The 21,936-nt window shown below is 39.3% G+C and overlaps 1 protein-coding gene across 4 annotated transcripts in view; it reads left to right on the top strand.

Annotated features, from left to right (window-relative positions):
• The window catches only part of Bap170 (Brahma associated protein 170kD), a 284,703-nt gene that overhangs the window by 147,777 nt on the left and 114,990 nt on the right, over window positions 1–21,936 (top strand). For all 4 annotated transcript variants that reach the window (XM_071662586.1, XM_071662584.1, XM_071662583.1 and 1 more), the window contains 2 exons: window positions 7,270–7,488; window positions 12,855–13,312. In XM_071662586.1, coding sequence (XP_071518687.1) covers window positions 7,270–7,488; window positions 12,855–13,312 — 677 coding nt within the window. The remainder of the gene's footprint in view (window positions 1–7,269; window positions 7,489–12,854; window positions 13,313–21,936) is intronic.

Here is a 21,936-nt window from a genome sequence, read left to right as displayed (position 1 = left end):
TATATATATATATATATATATATATATTTTTTTTTTTTTTTTTTTTTTTTTTTTTTTTTTTTATACTTTGTCGCTGTCTCCCGCGTTTGCGAGGTAGCGCAAGGAAACAGACGAAAGAAATGGCCCAACCCCCCCCCCATACACATGTACATACACACGTCCACACACGCAAATATACATACCTACACAGCTTTCCATGGTTTACCCCAGACGCTTCACATGCCTTGATTCACTCCACTGACAGCACGTCAACCCCTGTATACCACATCGCTCCAATTCACTCTATTCCTTGCCCTCCTTACACCCTCCTGCATGTTCAGGCCCCGATCACACAAAATCTTTTTCACTCCATCTTTCCACCTCCAATTTGGTCTCCCTCTTCTCCTCGTTCCCTCCACCTCCGACACATATATCCTCTTGGTCAATCTTTCCTCACTCATTCTCTCCATGTGACCAAACCATTTCAAAACACCCTCTTCTGCTCTCTCAACCACGCTCTTTTTATTTCCACACATCTCTCTTACCCTTACGTTACTTACTCGATCAAACCACCTCACACCACACATTGTCCTCAAACATCTCATTTCCAGCACATCCATCCTCCTGCGCACAACTCTATCCATAGCCCACGCCTCGCAACCATACAACATTTTTGGAACCACTATTCCTTCAAACATACCCATTTTTGCTTTCCGAGATACTGTTCTCGACTTCCACACATTTTTCAAGGCTCCCAAAATTTTCGCCCCCTCCCCCACCCTATGATCCACTTCCGCTTCCATGGTTCCATCCGCTGACAGATCCACTCCCAGATATCTAAAACACTTCACTTCCTCCAGTTTTTCTCCATTCAAACTCACCTCCCAATTGACTTGACCCTCAACCCTACTGTACCTAATAACCTTGCTCTTATTCACATTTACTCTTAACTTTCTTCTTCCACACACTTTACCAAACTCAGTCACCAGCTTCTGCAGTTTCTCACATGAATCAGCCACCAGCGCTGTATCATCAGCGAACAACAACTGACTCACTTCCCAAGCTCTCTCATCCCCAACAGACTTCATACTTGCCCCTCTTTCCAGGACTCTTGCATTTACCTCCCTAACAACCCCATCCATAAACAAATTAAACAACCATGGAGACATCACACACCCCTGCCGCAAACCTACATTCACTGAGAACCAATCACTTTCCTCTCTTCCTACACGTACACATGCCTTACATCCTCGATAAAAACTTTTCACTGCTTCTAACAACTTGCCTCCCACACCATATATTCTTAATACCTTCCACAGAGCATCTCTATCAACTCTATCATATGCCTTCTCCAGATCCATAAATGCTACATACAAATCCATTTGCTTTTCTAAGTATTTCTCACATACATTCTTCAAAGCAAACACCTGATCCACACATCCTCTACCACTTCTGAAACCGCACTGCTCTTCCCCAATCTGATGCTCTGTACATGCCTTCACCCTCTCAATCAATATCCTCCCATATAATTTACCAGGAATACTCAACAAACTTATACCTCTGTAATTTGAGCACTCACTCTTATCCCCTTTGCCTTTGTACAATGGCACTATGCACGCATTCCGCCAATCCTCAGGCACCTCACCATGAGTCATACATACATTAAATAACCTTACCAACCAGTCAACAATACAGTCACCCCCTTTTTTAATAAATTCCACTGCAATACCATCCAAACCTGCTGCCTTGCCGGCTTTCATCTTCCGCAAAGCTTTTACTACCTCTTCTCTGTTTACCAAATCATTTTCCCTAACCCTCTCACTTTGCACACCACCTCGACCAAAACACCCTATATATATATATATATATATATATGTGTGTGTGTGTGTGTGTGTGTGTGCGCCTGGGTGTGTAAATATATGTATACATTGAGATGTATAGGTGTGTATATTTGCATGTGTGGACGTCTATGTATATACATGTGTATGTGGGTGGGTTGTGCCATTCTTTTGTCTGTTTCCTTGCGCTACCTCGCTAATGCCGGTGACAGCGACAAAGCATAACAATACGTTGAAATATATAAGCTACAAAGTATAACTGCATTGAAATGTATAGGTATGTATATGTGCATGTGTAGACGTGTATGTGGGTGGACTGGGCCATTCTTTCGTCTGTTTCATTGCGCTGCCTTGCTAACGCATGAGACAGCAACAAAGTATAATGAATAAATAAAAAGATATTATATTATTCATTATACTTAGTCGCTGTGTCCCACGTTAGCGAGGTAGCGCAAGGAAACAGAAGAAAGAATGGCCCAACCCACCCCCATAGACATGTATATTCATAAACGCCCACACATGCACATATATGTACACAGACATATACATATACACATATGTACATATCCATACTTGCTGCCTTCATCCATTCCCATCGCCACCTGCTACACATGAAAGTAACACACACACCCCGCGCATGTGCAAGGTAATGATAGGAAAAGACAACAAAAGCCACATTCGTTCACACTCAGTCTCTACCTGTCATGTATAATGCACCGAAACCACAGCCCCCTTTCCACATCCAGGCCCCACAAAACTTTCCATGGTTTACCCCAGACGTTTCACATACCCTGGTTCAATCCATCGACAGCACGTCGACCCTGATATACCACATCGTTCCAATTCACTCTATTCCTTGCACGCCTTTCACCCTCCTGTATGTTCAGGCCCTGATCGCTCAAAATCTTTTTCACTCCATCTTTCCACCTCAATTTGGTCTCCCACTTCTCCTCGTTCCCTTAACCTCCAACACATATATCCTCTTGGTCAATCTTTCCTTACTCATTCTCTCCATGTGACCAAACTATTTTAATTCACCCTCTTCTGGCCTCTCAACCACTCTCTTTTTATTACCACACATCTCTCTTACCCTTTCATTACTTACTCGATCAAACCACCTCACCACATATTGTCCTCAGACATTTCATTTGCAACACATCCTCCCTCCTCTGCACAACCTTATCTATAGCCCATGCCTCGCAACCATATAACATTGTTGGAACCACTATTCCTTCAAACATACCCAATTTTGCTCTCTCAGATAATGTTCTTGCCTTCCACACATTCTTCAACGCTCCGAGAACCTTTGCCCCCTCCCCCAATCCTGTGACTCACTTCCACTTCCATGGTTCCATCTGCTGCCAAGTCCACTATCAGATATCTAAAACACTTCACTTCCTCCAGTTTTTCTCCATTCAAACTTACCTCCCAATTAACTTGTCCCTCAACCCTACTGAACCTAATATCCTTGCTCTTATTCACATTTACTCTCCACTTTCTTCTTTCACACACTTTTAAACTCAGTCAGATATCCTTTAGTAATTTTGTTTCAAAAAATTACCATCTAATGCAATTTGGTTTAGGTGTGTAGATGTTCTTTGTGTTTGGCCAACAAATGAAAATTTACAGATATTTCTCCCCTTAACAGTTTAGTACCTTCCATCAAATTTGCTGTAGAAAATGAAAATGATATGTTACCATTTAATGAAAATAATATGTTACCATTTTTAGATTGTATGATCCATAGGCAAGGAAACAAGTTTAAGTTTAGCATATACAGGAAACCTACCAATGTATGCTCATATATCCATTATTACTCATCTCAACATGACAGAGTGAAAGTATCATCATTTCAATCTATGTTCCTTAGGGCAGTACGTATTTGTAGTCCAGAGTTTATTGATGATGAGTTTGAGAAGATATATTCTATTGGATCTAAGTTAAAGTACCCTAGATCTTTCATTGATAAATCCCTTAAGTTAGCAAAGAAATCATTTTATAGAGTTGTGCCCAAACCTCCCATTGACACCAAGAATCTTTTAGTTCTCCCTTTTAATAATAATTTCACTTTACTTCCCATGTTGCTTAAATCCTTTAATGTAGATGTTGCCTTCAGCAACAATAGTACTATAAAGAATATCTTAATCAGGAATTCACCAGAAAATTCTCTTGGATGCATCTATAAAGTGCCATGTGGAAATTGTGGTAGATTTTATGTTGGTCAGACTGGTAAGGATCTTTTTCTTAGACTTAAGCAACATAAATATAGTATAAGAACAGGACAAGAATCAAATACCTCGTTTAATCACGTTAAAAACTATGATCATTGTATTGACTAGAGTAATGCCATCTCAGTTATTAACTCTATTACCACAAGAAATATCATTGAGTCTTCTGTTATTAGATACACAAAGAATTATAATCTTAATATTAGTGATGGTCTTTACAAATTAGATAACTTTATTGTTGATAACATTTGTAAAATCATAAGTTTATGAATGCTCATTGTATGTCTTGGACAATCACATGTTTACCAAATGGCGTCCTAGCTTCGTTTCTTCGATGTATATCAACTTACATTTCTTGCTTGTGTCTCGATGTGTATGTATATACATGTGTATGGGGGTGGGTTGGGCCATTTCTTTCGTCTGTTTCCTTGCGCTACCTCGCAAACACGGGAGACAGCGACAAAGCAAAATAATATAATAATAGAAATATATATATAGTGAATTGGAACGATGTAGTATATCAGGGTCAATGTGCTGTCAATGGATTGAACCAGGGCATATGAAGCATCTGGGGTAAACCATGGAAAGTTTTGTGGGGCCTGGATGTGGAAAGGGAGCTGTGGTTTCGGTGCATTATACATGACAGCTAGAGACTAAGTGTGAATGAATGTGGCATTTGTTGTCTCTTCCTAGTGCTACCTTGTCTGCGAGAGGAGGGGGGGTTTGTCATTTCATGTGTGGCGGGATGGCGACGGGAATGAATAAAGGCAGCAAGTCTGAATTATGTACATGTGTATATATGTATATGTCTGTGTATGTTTATATATGTATACGTTGAGATGTATAGGTATGTATATGTGCATGTGTGGAAGTGTATGTGTATCCAAGTGTATGTGGGTGGTTGTGCCATTCTTTCGTCTGTTTCCTTGTGCTACCTCGCTAACGCGGGAGACCGACAAAGTATGATAAATAGAATGAATTGATAGTATATACATATTTTCTCATTCACCATCAGTGCTGTTCTAGTGTTTGAAATGAGAGTAGATTGAATTGAATTCAGTGTAAAGAAAATGAAATTTTGTATCTTTCCCAATCTTGGCAGTTAGTTTCCTTCACACAGATTTTTACTTCAAAGGTAATATTTGTTTTATTTGTGTTATTTATTGCTAATGTTGTGCTCGTGTATAATGTATGAATACAGTCTGAAAAGAAGCTCAATAGAATGAGAGACGTCATCATATCCACCTTTCTTATCAGAATTATCAAACGTGTCATCAAGCTTAGTAGAAAGAAAGAAACATCTCCACATCCACGGCTATTATGAGAGCTGTCAGAAATGTCATGCAAACACTTTTTTTGACCCATCATGTAGCAATGGACCAAGCCAAGTAATGGTTAATGATAGAAAATGTTTTATGTGCAAGAGGGGCTATTATGCTGTCTGTAGATGATGAGAATGCCTGAAATTCAGTTATTGTTTGGTGGTAATGCACCAATGGTGGTGGACTGAGTGAGAAACTGCATAGTTATTGACTGAGTTTGGGAGTGTGTGTTAAGGGAAAAAAATGAGAGTGAATGTGACTTAAGGCAAGGTTATTAGGTTTAGCAGGGTTGAGGGACAGGACAGATTAGTTGTGATGTGATTTTTAATGGAGAAAAATTTTGAGGAAGTTTTTTGATAAACTAGGAGTGGATTTAGCATCAAAGAAGTCGAAGGAAGTCTTTAAGGTTTGTAAGAGGGTGAAGGGTCTGGGAGCACTGAAGATTGTTTGGAAAGAGAGATTGTTATCTGGGAGTGCAAAAATGGGTTTGTTTGAAGGTATAATAGTCATTCCAACAATATTATATGGATGTGAGGTATGGGCCATAGGGAGGATGCATGGAGGAGGATGAATGTATTGGAAATGAAGTGTTTGGGGACAGTAAGTGTTGTGGTGTGATTTGATCAAATAAATGATAAAAGGTAAGAGAAAAATGTGGTAGAGAGAGTTGAAGAGATTGTGCTGAAATGTTTTAAAAGCATGGAGAGAATGAGTGTGGAAAAGGTTGGCATAAAGGATATGTGTGATGGAAAAGGGAACAATGGTAGGGGTCCAGCACATTGGAGATGTAAGGATAGAGTGAACAGGATTTTGAGTGATTTGGGCCTGAACATGCTAAAGGGTGAAGGAAGTGCATGGGATAGAGTAAATTTGAACAATGTGGCATATAGCACTTGACATGCTGTTGAACCAGGGCACATGAAACTGCCATTGCAAGGTTTGGAAAGGTGTGTGTGGCCTGTGCTTTCAGTGCAGTACACATGACGGCTAGAGGATGGATATGAACGAATAAGGCCTTCCTTCTCCTGTTCCTGATGCTACTTTGCCTATGCAGGAAGTGATCTGTTATAAATAGAAAAAAAAGTCACTAGGTTAATGAGGATGTTGAAAATTAATTGAATGTTATTAGGTTTGATGAGGGTTATTAGGATTTGGCTGTTGAAATATGTGTATTATGAAGTGTTGATAATGAAATTGATGATTCTTGAAGAAGACATCTTGCATGTGTGAAAATTTTGTTAGTTAAATACATTGCATATGGAGGAGTCACAACCCGAGTAACCAGAATTAACCCTGTAATCCCATACTTTGAGTTCATGATCAGTTTGATATATGGTATACATATTTCCCATTAGTTTATGATTCTACAGGAATTAGAAACACAAGGGAGAGCCAGAAAGTGTTTTGACTGGAAAATAATTCCCAAAAGCGTGAACCTCCAACATATTCATCTTTACTCGCATGTTGTGGAAGTCTTTGAATTAATCATAGGAAACCCTTTGTAAGAGACATTATTATGAAAGGTTTCGTTCATGAAAGCTGGAGTGCTAAGGCAGCAGAAACTTATGAATGCAGAACAATATGTCATAATGATGTGTTAAGGTTTAGAGTGATGGCAAAGGAGTGTGTCAGCTGTAATTGTGTCAGGGGTGGCAGTGATAGATAATTATTAGTAAGTAAAGCAAGTTAAAGAAGTAAATATATACAAATAAGGCTGAGAGTTGGGTTGGAAGGATAAATGAAGCTGTTAATATATACTAAATGCTGCATGGATGAGAGGGGCATTTTGTTGGATGATTGTGCAGAGATGTAGTATTATAAGCAGTGTCTGCTTCAGCCACTTTGCTCTTTTTAGTAGAAGGCATATGTGATTGTGATTAATTTCTTTCTGTTTTCTTTCAGAGTCTGTCAGATTTGGTGCTGGTTTATCAGTAGAGCTGTTCAGACCTTCTTTGTATGACAAGCTGGCACTCTCCTTAATTTCACCATTACCAAATGAACACGATTTTGCTTTCAATGTATGCACTATCTTAAGCAATGAGGGTCGTCATGTCCTGCAGCTGAGTCAGTGTCCCCGCTTGATTGATCACATGCTTGGACATGCTGGTGTATATAGAGACTGTAAGTACATAAAAGCAGAATGTAAGCTGTATATTATATAACTTGTTCCATTATTTCCATGCTAGCATCCCTGATTGCTTCAGTAGGCTCTTCTATTTTTTTTTTTTTTTTTTTATTATATATAAATGGAGTGTCATAAGTAACGTAGTCTCAGAGTCAAATGTGAATTTGGTAACAACATAAGGAATAAAATTATTGGTGATATTTTTAACCATTAATGTAAGTACACTTGCACATTCTTTTAAGGAAGTTGAAAGTATATGATTCAATATAAATGGCTTTAAATTTTTGCTTATATTTTTGAAGGAGCTCAAGATGTCTGTTGTTCTATGTGGATTGTTTAAATGTTTTAAGATATCTTTTTCATGCAGAATATCTCTTGAGTAACTATTAGGCTCTAGCTCTCACAAACATAAAATGTAATTAATCCTTTTTTATCAGTTGTTTTACTTTTTCCATTCCACTCTTTTATTCATATTTTTCTCTTGGTGTCCTCTCTCTAGCTTTCCAGTAGTTTCTGTTTGGTGTTAAGTTCCCTGCTACTTCTGACTTTTCACAGAATACTGTTGTGTTAGAATTTGTCATTTTCTCTTGATGATATTCCAGTTACTTCTCTTTCCAACTGTAAATGAAAGAATAGCTCTCTCTCTACTTGTATGTGAAAGTATAGGTCATGTAAAGTTGTCATATTCTTCTGTATCATATTATTTTTCTTGTATGTTTTTAGGTCATTTTCTCTTGATATTATTGCAGTTATTTTGAGTTCTATCTTTAATTGTGAGTAAAAGTATAGGCCACGTAGAGTTAAATCAAAATATTTTAATCATTTGTTTTTTATATATTATACTTTGTCACTCTCTCCCCCATTAGCGAGGTAGTGCAAGGAAACAGACGAAAGAATGGCCCAACCCACACACATATATATATATATATATATACATACACATCCACACACACACATATACATGCCTATACATCTCAATGTATACATATATATACACACACAGACATATACATATATACACTTGTACATAATTCATACTGTCTACCCTTATTCATTCCCGTCGCCACCCCGCCACACATGAAATGAAAACCCCCTCCCCCCGCGTGTGCACAAGGTAGCACTAGGAAAGACAACAAAGGCCACATTCGTTCACATTGAGTCTCTAGCTGTCATGTATAATGCTCCGAAACCTCAGCTCCATTTTCACATCCAGGCCCTACAGAACTTTCCATGGTTTACCCCAGACGCTTCACATGCCCTGGTTCAATCCATTGACAGCACATCGACCTTGGTATACCACATCGTTCCAATTCACTCTCTTCCTTGCACTTCTTTCACCCTCCTACATGTTCAGGCCCTGATCTCTCAAAATCTTTTTCACTCCATCTTTCCACCTCCAATTTGGTCTCACTTCTCCATGTTCCCTCCACCTCTGACACATATATCCTCTTTGTCAATCTTTCCTCACTCATTCTCTCCATGTGACCAAACCATTTCAAAACATCCTCCTTAACTCTCTCAACCACACTCTTTTTATTACCACACATCTCTCTTACCCTTTCATTACTTACATTACTCGATCAAACCACCTCACACCACATATTGTCCTCAAACATCTCATTTCCAGCTCATCCACCCCCCTCTGCACAACTCTAACCATAACCCACACCATGCAACCATATAACATTATTGGAACCAATATTCCTTCAGAAGTGGTAGAGGATGTGTGGATCAAGTGTTTGCTTTGAAGAATGTATGTGAGAAATACTTAGAAAAGCAAATGAATTTGTATGTAGGATTTATGGATCTGGAGAAGGCATATGATAGAGTTGTTAGAGATGCTCTGTGGAAGGTATTAAGAATATATGGTGTGCGAGGCAAGTTGTTAGAAGCAGTGAAAAGTTTTTATCGAGGATGTAAGGCATGTGTACGTGTAGGAAGAGAGGAAAGTGATTGGTTCTCAGTGAATGTAGGTTTGCGGCAGGGGTGTGTGATGTCTCCATGGTTGTTTAATTTGTTTATGAATGGGGTTGTTAAGGAGGTGAATGCAAGAGTTTTGGAAAGAGGGGGAAGTATGCAGTTTGTTGTGGATGAGAGAGCTTAGGAAGTGAGTCAGTTGTTGTTCGCTGATGATACAGGGCAGGTGGCTGATTTGGGTGAGAAACTGCAGAAGCTGTTGACTGAATTTGGTAAAGTGTGCGAAAGGAGAAACTGAGAGTAAATGTGAATAAGAGCAAGGTTATTAGGTACAGTAGGGTTGAGGGACCAGTCAATTGGGAGGTAAGTTTGAATGGAGAAAAACTGGAGGAAGTGAAGTGTTTTAGATTCTGGAAGTGGATTTGGCAGCGGATGGAACCATGGAAGTGGAAGTGAGTCACAGGATTGGGGGAGGGTGCGAAAATTCTGGGAGCCTTGAAGAATGTGTGGAAGTCGAGAACATTATCTCTGAAAGCAAAAATGGGTATGTTTGAAGGAATAGTGGTTCCAACAATGTTGTATGGTTGCGAGGCTTGGGCTATAGATAGAGTTGTGCGGAGGAGGGTGGATGTGCTGGAAATGAGATGTTTGAGGACAATATTTGGTGTGAGGTGGTTTGATCGAGTAAGTAATGAAAGGGTAAGAGAGATGTGTGGTAATAAAAAGAGTGTGGTTGAGAGAGCAGAAGAGGGTGTTTTGAAATGGTTTGGTCACATGGAGAGAATGAGTGAGGGAAGATTGACCAAGAGGATATACGTGTCAGAGGTGGAGGAAATGAGAAGTGGGAGACCAAATTGGAGGTGGAGAGATGGAGTGAAAAAGATTTTGAGTGATTGGGGCCTGAACATGCAGGAGAGTGAAAGGCGTGCAAGAAATAGAGTGAATTGGAACAATGTGGTATACCCGGGTCGACGTGCTGTCAATGGATTGAACCAGGGCATGTGAAGCGTCTTGGGTAAACCATGGAAGGTTGTGTGGGGCCTGGATGTGGAAAGGGAGCCGTGGTTTCGGTGCATTATTACATGACAGGTAGAGACTGAGTGTGAACGAATGTGGCCTTTGTTGTCTTTCCTAGCGCTACCTCATGCACGTGAGGGGGATGGGGGTTGTTATTTCATGTGTAGCAGGGTGGCGATGGGAATGAATAGGGGCAGACAGTATGAATTATGTACAAGTGTATATATGTATATGTCTGTGTGTGTATATATATGTATACATTGAGATGTATAGGCATGTATATTTGCGTGTGTGGACGTAGTGAGTGGTGGGATGAAGAAGTAAGATTATTAGTGAAAGAGAAGAGAGTAGCATTTGGACGATTTTTGCAAGGAAATAATGCAAATGAGTGGGAGATGTATTAAAGAAAGAGGCAGGAGGTCAAGAGAAAGGTGCAAGAGGTGAAAAAGAGGGCAAATTAGAGTTGGGGTGATAGAGTATCATTAAATTTTGGGGAGAATAAAAAGATGCTGTGGAAGGAGGTAAATAAAGTGCATAAGACAAGGGAACAAATGGGAACTTCAGTGAAAGGGGCTAATGGGGAGGTGATAACAAGTAGTGGTGACATGAGAAGGAGATGGAGTGAGTATTTTGAAGGTTTGTTGAATGTGTTTGATGATAGAGTGGCAGATATAGGGTGTTTTGGTTGAGGTGGTGTGCAAAGTGAGAGGGTTAGGGAGAATGATTTGGCAAACAGAGAAGAGGTAGTAAAAGCTTTGTAAAAGATGAAAGCCGGGAAGGCAGTGGGTTTGGATGGTATTGCAGTGGGATTTATTAAAAGATGTGGTGACTTGTGTTGTTGACTGGTTGGTAAGGTTATTTAATATATGTATGACTCCTGGTGAGGTGCCTGAGGATTGGCAGAATGCTTGCATAGTGCCATTGTACAAAGGCAAAGGGGTTAAAAGTGAGTGCTCAAATTATAGAGGTATAAGTTTGTTGAGTATTCCTGGTAAATTATATGGGAGGGTATTGATTGAGAGGGTGAAGGCATGTGCAGAGCATTAGATTGGGGAAGAGCAGTGTGGTTTCAGAAGTGGTAGAGGATGTATGGATCAGGTGTTTGCTTTGAAGAATGTATGTGATAAGGTACTTAGAAAAGCAAATGGATTTGTATGTAGCATTTATGGATCTGGAGAAGGCATATGATAGAGTTGATAGAGATGCTCTGTGGAAGGTATTAAGAATATATGGTGTGGGAGGCAAGTTGTTAGAAGCAGTGAAAAGTTTTTATCAAGGACATGAGGTATGTGTATGTGTAGGAAGAGAGGAAAGTGATTGGTTCTCAGTGAATGTAGGTTTGCGGCAGGGGTGCGTGATGTTTCCATGGTTGTTTAATTTGTTTATGGATGGGGTTGTTTGGGAGGTGAATACAAGAGTTTTGGAAAGAGGGGCAAATAGGCAATCTCTTGTGGATGAGAGAGCTTGGGAAGTGAGTCAGTTGTTGTTCACTGATGATATAGCACTGGTGGCTGATTTGGGTGAGAAACTGCAGAAGCTGGTGACTGAGTTTGGTAAAGTGTGTGAAAGAAGAGAGCTGATAGTAAATGTGAATAAGAGCAAGGTTATTAGGTACAGTCGGGTTGAGGGATAAGTCAATTGGGAGGTAAGTTTGAATGGAGAAAATCTGGAGGAAGTGAAGTGTTTTAGATATCTGGGAGTGGATTTGGCAGTGTGGAACCATGGAAGCAGAAGTGAAAATAAATAAATAAATATATATTTATGTTTTATAAGTTGATAATGTATGTTGCAATTTCTGTAAAGTTATGAACTGATGTGAGAAAGGATACCTTTCTGTACCTGTGATGTAATTTTACTGGATAGGGAGTTATTGCCTTGTTAGTTGAGTTATTTGGTAGGAACATTAGGTAGAAACCTCTGCAAGACTGTGCTACAGTTGCTTTTTTTCCAGTAACCTGATAAGGATGAGGCACTAAAGATTAAGAAGTGGTACTGGAGTTCACTAGTTTATATAGACTTGCTGTGACCACCCCCTTGAGGGATTTCATGGTGTGAACAGGCATCAGAGTTATAGATAGGGAGATAGATGGGATGTGTTAGCTTGTTTTGCTCATTGCTCATCTTGCCTGTTAGGTCACTCTTTTTGTCTCAACCGGTACTTCTTTTCTCATCATATGTCGTACTTATTGTATGAGAGAGAATATGTGTGAGCCTGTGTGTAGGGAATATAGAGGTATGTTTCGCAGTTTTAGAGTGAGAATCTTACTTGATCATTTACATGTATGGCATATATCTTGAAGAAGGAAGTGTATTGTAACACTTATTCAAATATTTGTTTATTTAGATATCAGATGACACTTTTAAGCATTGCTAAGTAATGTTATTAACATTTGGAATGCAAAGCTAATGATAGTGTATTATTTTTTAGGGGAAAGTCAAAAGTATTTCCTGACTACTTATAAGGAAGCCAAAGGCAGAAGTTTGGTCCAGTTTTGGATTGATTCTGTTTGTGATAGGAGAGTGCTGGACCTTCTTATCCCTGAAAGCTTGGATCGTCCACAGATCTCTGAAGAGGTTCTAGATATAAGCAGATCCAATTACACAGAATCTAACACTTGTGGTGCTATAGATAATAGGAATGTGCATAAGTTGAACAGTGATAGTTTGGAAAATTTTGATGATAAGGAAAATTTTTTATGTGAAGATACATGCGAACCCACTGTATTAATGGATACTTTTATGACTAGTGAAACAAGATTGAACATAGATGTTAGAACAGGAAATGAAAATTTTGAAAATTTAGCAGAAACTAGTTATGAAAAAATATGCTCAGATGCCACCACACAGTCTTTGAAAAAGGATTCTGTTTTAAGACGACTAGAGAAGGTAAGATGCTTTTTGTTTTTCCTTTATTGATGACATTAATGTTAGTGTTTGTGGATATACTGAAAAAGGGAGCGCTTCATTTTGGTTTAAAGAGATGTTTGTGTTAATGGAGGCTGGTTTGCACATTGACTCAGATAAATTGATAATTAGTCAGATAAATCAGATATTAAAAGTGATGGCTAGTTTGCACATTGACTACATAAATCAGTAATTAGTCAGATAAATCAGTAATTAGTCAGATAAGTCAGTAATTAGCCTAGTATTGACTTAGATACTTCAATAATTAACTTAGTAAGTAGAAGGCTGGTTTGCACATTGACTTAGATAAATCAGTAATTAGTCAGATAAATCAGTAGTTAGTCAGATAAGTCAGTAATTAGCCTAGTATTGACTTAGATACTTCAATAATTAACTTAGTAAGTAGATAATGTTAACAATGGAGGCTGGTTTACACATTAACTTAGATAATTTGGTAATTAGCATTGTACACTGACTGCCTTTAATAATTCAGTTGTTAGTGTAGTGTATTGACTTAGATGATTCAGTTATTAGCATATTTCATTGACTCAAAAGATAATTCAGTAATTGGCATAGTAGATAATTCAGTAATTAGCATAGTACTAGAATTATTTATCAAATTTTGTATGTGCACATGCATTAGATGTGGGCATTAAGTTTTACGTGTATGTAGATTTTATTTTTTTACATATTGTGGAATATGGTATGACTTAACTATGATACCAGTACTTAAGTTAGCTGGTGTCAGTGGGCTGAATCAGGGCATATAAAGCAGGCAAGATGATTTGCTAATGCTGCTGCGGTTTGCTCAACAATGAAGAAATTCTTGGAGATAAACGTCTTCTTGCTCAAGAATTAAATGTAAGCCATGGAATAGTGTGTGGCACATGGCTTTGGATGGTAGGTTCTTGTTTTGGTGCATTATACTTGAGCCAGAGAGTGGATATGTTTAAGTGAAGCCATTGTTCCTTTGCTTCAGGTGCTTGCTTGCTTCTGTCAGAGAAGAGGCTTTTTTTTTTTAAGTGTTTGCTTATACGTATCTGTTTACTGTGGCTGCTCACATAGCTTTTCTTCAGGGCAGGTCCACAGGCATGAGAAAACATAATTAGGAGTTATTTCTGTTTGGTTAACTTGCCTATGCACAGATGACTGAAGTGATATTCCAAAATAATACCACTGCCAGTCACAGGATGGGGATATGCATAAGGAGCATGTTGGACTTTCCGTTTAAAGTTAGATGAATCATGATAAGGATTACTGACTGAGGCTTTGACTTATAAACAAATCCCACCGTCACATGGGGAGAAAGAAGGGAATGGAAGTGCATGGTTAAAAGGTGTGTCCATAATTATCAACAAGCTAATTTTACCTTATATGGTATAGATATGCATATACATTTATATGACATATTAACGTTGTCTAATACATAATTCCAGTAGTCTGTATGGTACGCCCAGAATCATGGATGCAGGTACTGTATATCATTCTTTACATGTGTATTATGTGCGGCATTTTTCAATAAAAAAGAAATTATTCTCTTGTTTGCCTTACCATTAGAAAGAGTTTTTTGTTTTGATTAGGTAATGAATACAACAGTACAGTTTAGTAAATCATTACTTATATATGTGGTGATTTTCCATGTTCAGACTATGACAGTCCTCCCCATATGACACAGCATGTACACATTTTACTTTGCAATTATGCTATAGCTTTTTCATTTTCAGTGATGTGTGTTACATTATTTACATATCCTTGGGTATAGGAGAAAAAGAATACTTCCCACTTATATCCTGTGTGTAGAAGAAGGTGACTAAGAATGGGTATGGTAACCCTTTCCTATTTGTATTTCAGTTCTGAAAATCGGAACTGGAGGACCCTATCAAGGAATGCCCATCCTCATTGAAGGCTTAGGCTTGTGTGTCAAAACATGTGTGGATGTAACCAAGATGAGAAGAATGGAGAATTAGGTTGTATGTTTAAGGAATAAAGTACCTGGATGTTTTTGTGTTGATTGAAACTAAACCCAAGGGTAAGGAGGAAGAATGGTTTGGAAATTTTATAGGTGTAAAGTCAGGGGTTAGTGTGAGGGTGAGAGGTAAGGAGTTGGTATCTTTGTGGTGAAGAGGTTGGAGTGTGTGTGAAAGATTGAGGAAGTGAGCACCAGACCAATATTAGTAAGAATTTAAGTTCATAATGGGAATTGAGTGATTATTAGTGCTTATGTACTTGACCACTAAAGGACAGAAAGAGGCAGCTGTTTTAGGAATTGAGTGAGTGTGTCAGCAATTTCAGAGTGAGAGATTGGATATAAGTGATGGGTGATTTGAATGTGAAAATGGGCTCTGTATCAGTTGAGGGTATAAGTGAGGAGCATGGTATATTCAGTAATGTGAATGGAAATGGTTTACAGCAAGTATAGTTCTGTGCTGAAAAAGAACTGGCAATTGGTAATCCTGGTTTAAGGATAGGGTCTTACACAAGTTTAAGTGGATGAGTAGAAAAGATGATAGGTGGGCAGTATTGGATAACATACTGATTGATAGGTGATTGGATGTAATTTCACCAGAGGGGCAGCTGGCTGGTTGTCTGATCATTACCTAGTGGAGGCAAGGGTGAAGATTTATAGAGGATTTTGGAAGAGGTAATGATACGAGTGTTTGGTGAAATTGATTGAGTTTGGTAAAGAGACTTTTGTGAAGAGATACCTGAAGAGATTGAGTGTATAACAGTTAAAGATTAGAGAAAATGAAGCTAGGGGAGTGGATGAGGAATGGGAGATTTTTAGGGAAGCGGTGCTGTGTGAGAGATGTGAGTGGCATGCAGAAGGAATGTGAAAGAGTAGTTAGTGTTAGGATGATGAAATTTAGTTGATGTAAGAGAAAAGATTGGTGTATGGGAGTTATTCGCGGGGAAATCATGTAAATAATTGCAAGATGTACAACAGAATACTTCCCACGTATTCCCTGCGTGTCGTAGAAGGCGACTAAAAGGGGAGGGAGCGGGAGGCTGGAATTCCTCCACTCTTGTTTTTTAATTTTCCAAAGGAGGAGCATAGAGGGGGGGCCAAGTGAGGATATTCCCTCAAAGGCTCCATCCTCTGTTCTTAACGCTACCTCACTAATGTGGGAAATGGCGAATAATATGGAAACAAAAGAAAGTGGCAGGTCAAGAGGATGGTGTGGGGGCTGACAAAGAGGCCAACTGAGAGATGGGTTGTGAGTATTAGTAACCTCGGGGAGAAAAAAAATTGTTTTTGAAAGCGCTTAATAAAGTGAGAAAAACAAGAGAACATCGGAAATTTGGTGAAGGGGGCTAATGGGTAAGTGGTACCAGATAGAGACAAGGTGAAGAAGTGAAGTTAGTATTATGAAGGATTGTTGAATGTGTTTGATGATGGGATTGCAGATGTGGCATATTTGGGTCCGTGAGGTATGCAGTCATGGCATGTGGTTTAGTGGAAAGAGAATTTGATGTGAAAGCCTTTTGTAGGGTGAAATGTGGAAAGGCAGCTGTAGTGGATCGTATTATAGTTGAAATTTTTAAGGAAGGGAGTGACTATTATTGATTGGTTAGTTAGGAATTTCAGTTTAGATATGAATCATGGTGGGGATTCTGAGGATTGGTAGAATGCATGTATAATGCCAGTGTATAAAGGCAAGGATGACAAAGTTGAGTGTTCATATCATACAGGTTTAAGTTTGTCGAATGTTCCTGCTAAGTTTTATTAAAGAGTGATGATTGAGAGCGGGTGGCTAGCACAGATCAGAATGGGGAGGAACAGTGGGGTTTAGGCCTAAAGTGGGAGAGGATGCGTGGATTAGGTTTTGCTTAGATTTTTTTTTCCATACATTGGCAAGATATTGCCAGAATAGATGAAGAAAAGGCCTCTTTTGCTCACTTCAATCTCTGTTATGTCTAATGCATTGAAATCACACACCCATCCACAGGCATGCCCTATATACCTTTCCATGGTTTTCATTGGCTGCTTCAGAAATCCTCCATCAGATATTTCTCTCTCTCTCTCTCTCTCTCTCTCTCTCTCTCTCTCTCTCTCTCTCTCTCTCTCTCTCTCTCTCTCTCTCTCTCTCTCTCTCTCTCTCTCTCTCTCTCGTACTTTTCATAATCTTGCATGTTCAGGCACCAGGGTCTAAGGATCTTGTTCACTGTGTCCATTTTGATACCCCTAATGTCCCCATCCCTTCTGACACTATTTTTTTATTTTTTTATTTTTCTTTTTTTTTTTTTAACCCCTCCTCTCTCATTTTTATCTTATGTCCTAAAGTCATGTGTCCAAACTATTTTCACACACTTTAGCTCTCTCAACCACATTCATCTTATTATCACCCCTCTTTCTTATCCAGTCACTGTTTACTTGGTGAAACCTTCTTACACCACACATTGTCCTCAAACCTTTGATATCCAACACATTCACTCTCTTCCAAACATTCTTATCTGTATCCCATGCCTTGCAAGCATATGTCATTGTTGGAACTACTGTACCTTTAAACATAGACATTTCAACATATTCCTTAATGCTCCTAGAACCTTTACTCCCTAAACCACCCAGTGACTGGCCTCCAGTTCCATGGCTCTCTTCACTACTTGTCCACTCCCAGGTATCTAAAACACTTCACTTCCTCAAGTTTTCTCCATTCAGAGTAAGTCTCAAGCAAACCTCTCTCTTTGCACATTAAGCACTTTAACCTTGCTTTTATTCACATTAAATCTCAACTATTGGTTAGTCACACACTTCCAAGCTCAGACGCCAACTTTTGCAGTTTCTCACTAGAACCTGACAGTAGTGCCAATCATCGGCAAAGAAATGACTCTCTCCAGGCCTCCTCAGGCACTACAGACTGCAATCCTGCCCCTTTCTCCTAAACCCTTGCATGTACCTCCCTTCTCACCCCATTCATAAACAGATTAAACACCCATGGTGACAACACACTGCTGCTGCAGATACACCTTTAACTGGAACCACTCACCCGTTTTTGCTCCTCATTTGCTCATGTCTTACTCTACTCTCATGATCTAAACTCTTTACTGCTTCAAGTAGCATTTCTTCCACACCATATATTTGTAACACCTTTTAAAAGGCATCTCCATTGTTATCATATGCTTTTTCAAAATCCATTAATGCCACTTGCTAATCTTTCTGTTTCTTTTTTAAGTATTTCTCATATACATCCTTCAGACCAAGCACCACATATCCTCTATCACTCCTGAAAGCTCATTGCTCCTCCCATCTGATATTCGGTGCTTGCCACCACCACATCAGTCACCACTCTTCCCAACAACTTACCAGGTGCACTCAAGAAATTCCTATATCTGTAATTTAAGTACTCCTCTTTATCCACTTTCCCTTTATGCAGTGGCACTATGTTCATTCTGCTAATCCAAGACATCTTACCATTCATTGAAAATCCTAATTGGCCAAATAACAAAACAGTCATCCCTTTTTTAAGAAATTCAACTGCAGTACCATCCACCCCAGCCATATTTCAACATTTTATCTTAAAGTTTTCACCACTTCTGTTTTCTTATTTTTTAGTGACTGACATGGCACAGGCAAAACATGTTCCAATCAAGGCCATATCGGATGAAAGAAAAAGAAGGTAGAAATTAAACAGGCTCTGCAAGTATTTGTAGACCTGACTTAAGGAAGAAAGATCACATGAAGAGGGAAAGAGAAAAAAGAAAGAGAATTCCACAGCTTAGCTTTTCAAGGGAAGTAGGAAGCACATAACAGCCAATCCTTGAATGGCTGGTCGCCATGCACAAGCTGAGGGAGGCAGTAACCAAACATGTGTCCTATGTACAAACATTGGGCATAAGGGACACATGCAGACAGTTCCTGAGAACAATGGCCAAAGTAATTCCTATGGAATAGAGAGAGAGCAGCAACATTGTCATATGGAAAGTGAAGAGTGAAGAGAGGTGATGCCAGGAGAATTAAGGTGGAAGGCTTTTGATTCCACTTTAGTTGACATGTAGAGGATGACCCGTCCCAGATGTGTGAGCAGTATTCCGTATTCCATATTTGGGCATATAAAACCCCTGGAGATATGAAGTAGCTGCTTTTGGGGAAGCAGACTTTGTGAAGTTAATAATGTGGTGTTTCTAAGAGAGATTGGAGAATATGGTAATGCTCAACATGTTTATTTTATTGCAGTGTAGTATTGTGGTATTTTGAGATTGAGCAGAGGGTAACTGATTCTTAGAAAGAGATACAGGGAGAAATTATCAGAACATTAAAGAGAATGAATACTTAAGGAATGGGGAGTGAGTTAAAGTATGAAAAATGGATCATCATCGTAAAAGTGAATAGGGTTACAGGAAAGAGATATTTAGAGAGGAAAGTGTGTAGGTGATAGGCTAAATCCCTGAGGAACACCACAATTGTTAAGATAGGAGGGGGAAGTTGCTTCATCGACAACTACTGCAATAAAATGGCCAGAGAGGAAAATATGCAGTAGAGAAATGGTGAAACCATAGGGAGGGAATTTAGAAAGGAAAGATGTGTCATTGTCATTCCTTGACAAATGCTTTAGAGGTGTCAAGGGCTACAACAAAAGTTTAACCAAAACCTCTGAGAAGAGGACCAGAGGTTAGTCACTTGGAGAGATCACCAGTAAACCTAGCCCTGCAATATCCAGTAGGGAATGGGCTTGTTACTGAGAGTTTAAATGAGTTTCAGATTGAACAAAAGCAGAAATGAGAGCAGTGGGATGATAGTTAGAGAGGTAATGACCAGACATATCATCATATGCCCCTCTCAGCACACTCGCATCCAAGAGCATCTCTTTTACATACTTGTAATGTATTACGTAGTCCATTAATGCCAAGTGACCATTCCTACTCGCCCACATGTACTTAAGTAGGCCCCTTTTTTGAAAACTGGGTATTCCCAGTCACCAGTAACTTCTTAAGCTTCCAACTCCACAAACTTTTCATTTCTTTTCACCTTACTGAATATTCATCCCCATTCCCCCCAGTTATACCGTCAACTGCTACATTACTCACTTTCTGATTCAAATCACCTATCACTATTACCCAGTCTTTTGCATCAGAACTACTGACACACTCACCTGCTTCCAAAACACACCCCTTTCTTGATCATTCTTTGCATGGTTAAGTGCAAAGGCACTAATAATCACACATCTCATTATGCTTTTTCGTTTATACCTACGTCAGTCTAGAGCTCTTTTATACACTTTTATCACAAATTTATGCAACTCTTGCTTCGGCAGAAATGCAAACCTTCCTCATGCCTCACACTAACTGTAGACTTTTCCTCTAAAACTTTCCTAAACCTTTCTTTCCCTTACCCTTAAGCTCTTTTGACTCAAAGCTAGAACATCTGAATTCCTTTCTTCAAATGTACTACCTCTCTCCTTTCTTCTCACCTTTGTTGAGTCATCAGACACCTCATCTTGAGCCATTGAGGAGGGTGAGCACTCCCTGTATGGCTCCTTCTGTTTCAGCTCCTAGAATTTAAGATACAAGAGGGGAGGGTTTCTAGCCCCTTGCTCCCACCCAACTTAGTCAACTTTTGTAATACACTGGGAATACCTGGAATATATTTTTCTTTCTTTTAAACTATTCACCATTTCCCGCGTTAGCGAGGTAGCGTTAAGAACAGAGGACTGGGCCTTTTTTGGAATATCCTCACCTGGCCCCCTCTGTTCCTTCTTTTGGAAAATTAAAAAAAACGAGAGGGGAGGATTTCCAGCCCCCTGCTCCCTCCCCTTTTAGTCACCTTCTACGACACGCAGGGAATACGTGGGAAGTATTCTTAATCCCCTATCCCCAGGGATAACCTGGAATATATATTTGGGAATATACCCAGGGTCACTTAGTGAAACATAAGGGATTTATATGTGGCATTTTTGGATCTGTGTGCAAGTAGGCAGAGAAGAAGTTGAATGGATCTAAGTGAAAGGTGGGTCTGTGGCAGGGTTTAATGTCACCATGGCTGTTTAGCCTGTGTATGGATGGGATGATGAGAGAAGTGAATGTGAGTATTTTGGGGAAAAAGGTAAATCTGCAGTCTGGCAGGGATGGGGATGCTTTGGAGGCAAGTGGGTTGTTGTTTGCTGATGATGTGCTGGTGGCATATTAGAGGGAAAACAGCAGAAATTGGTTTATGTTTTTAGGAGAGTGTGTGAAAGGAGAAAGATAAGAGGAATGTGAATAAAAGCAGGATGATTAAGTCTAGTACTGGAGAGAGACAGGTTAGTTTGGATGTTAGTTTCAGTGGAGAGAACTTGGAAAAAGTGAATTGATTTAGATATGCACAGTGGACATGGCAGCTGAAGTGAATCATGGTGTTTTTAAGGGGGCAAAGGTCCTTCTAGCATTTAGGAATGTGTGCGAAGAAAGGACTGTGATGGGCAAGTTTGAAGGTATAGTAGTCTAGACAGTATTGTATGGGTGTGAGGGATGAGCTTTAGATTGTGAATGATCACTGTATACAGGGGTTTTAAGGTTATGTGATGGATTCAAGGAGCTTCTAATGCCATGCAAATAGGGGAAAGCAAGTGGTTGCCTACAGACAGATAGAAAGATGGTTATAGATCTTCCAGAAATGAACCTCCCACATATCC

This window comes from Panulirus ornatus, chromosome 6 (assembly GCF_036320965.1).
Source record: "Panulirus ornatus isolate Po-2019 chromosome 6, ASM3632096v1, whole genome shotgun sequence".
Classification (NCBI taxonomy): Eukaryota; Metazoa; Arthropoda; class Malacostraca; order Decapoda; family Palinuridae; genus Panulirus; species Panulirus ornatus.
Note: the sequence above shows the minus strand (reverse complement) of the source record. Positions and strands in the feature narration are given on the sequence as shown.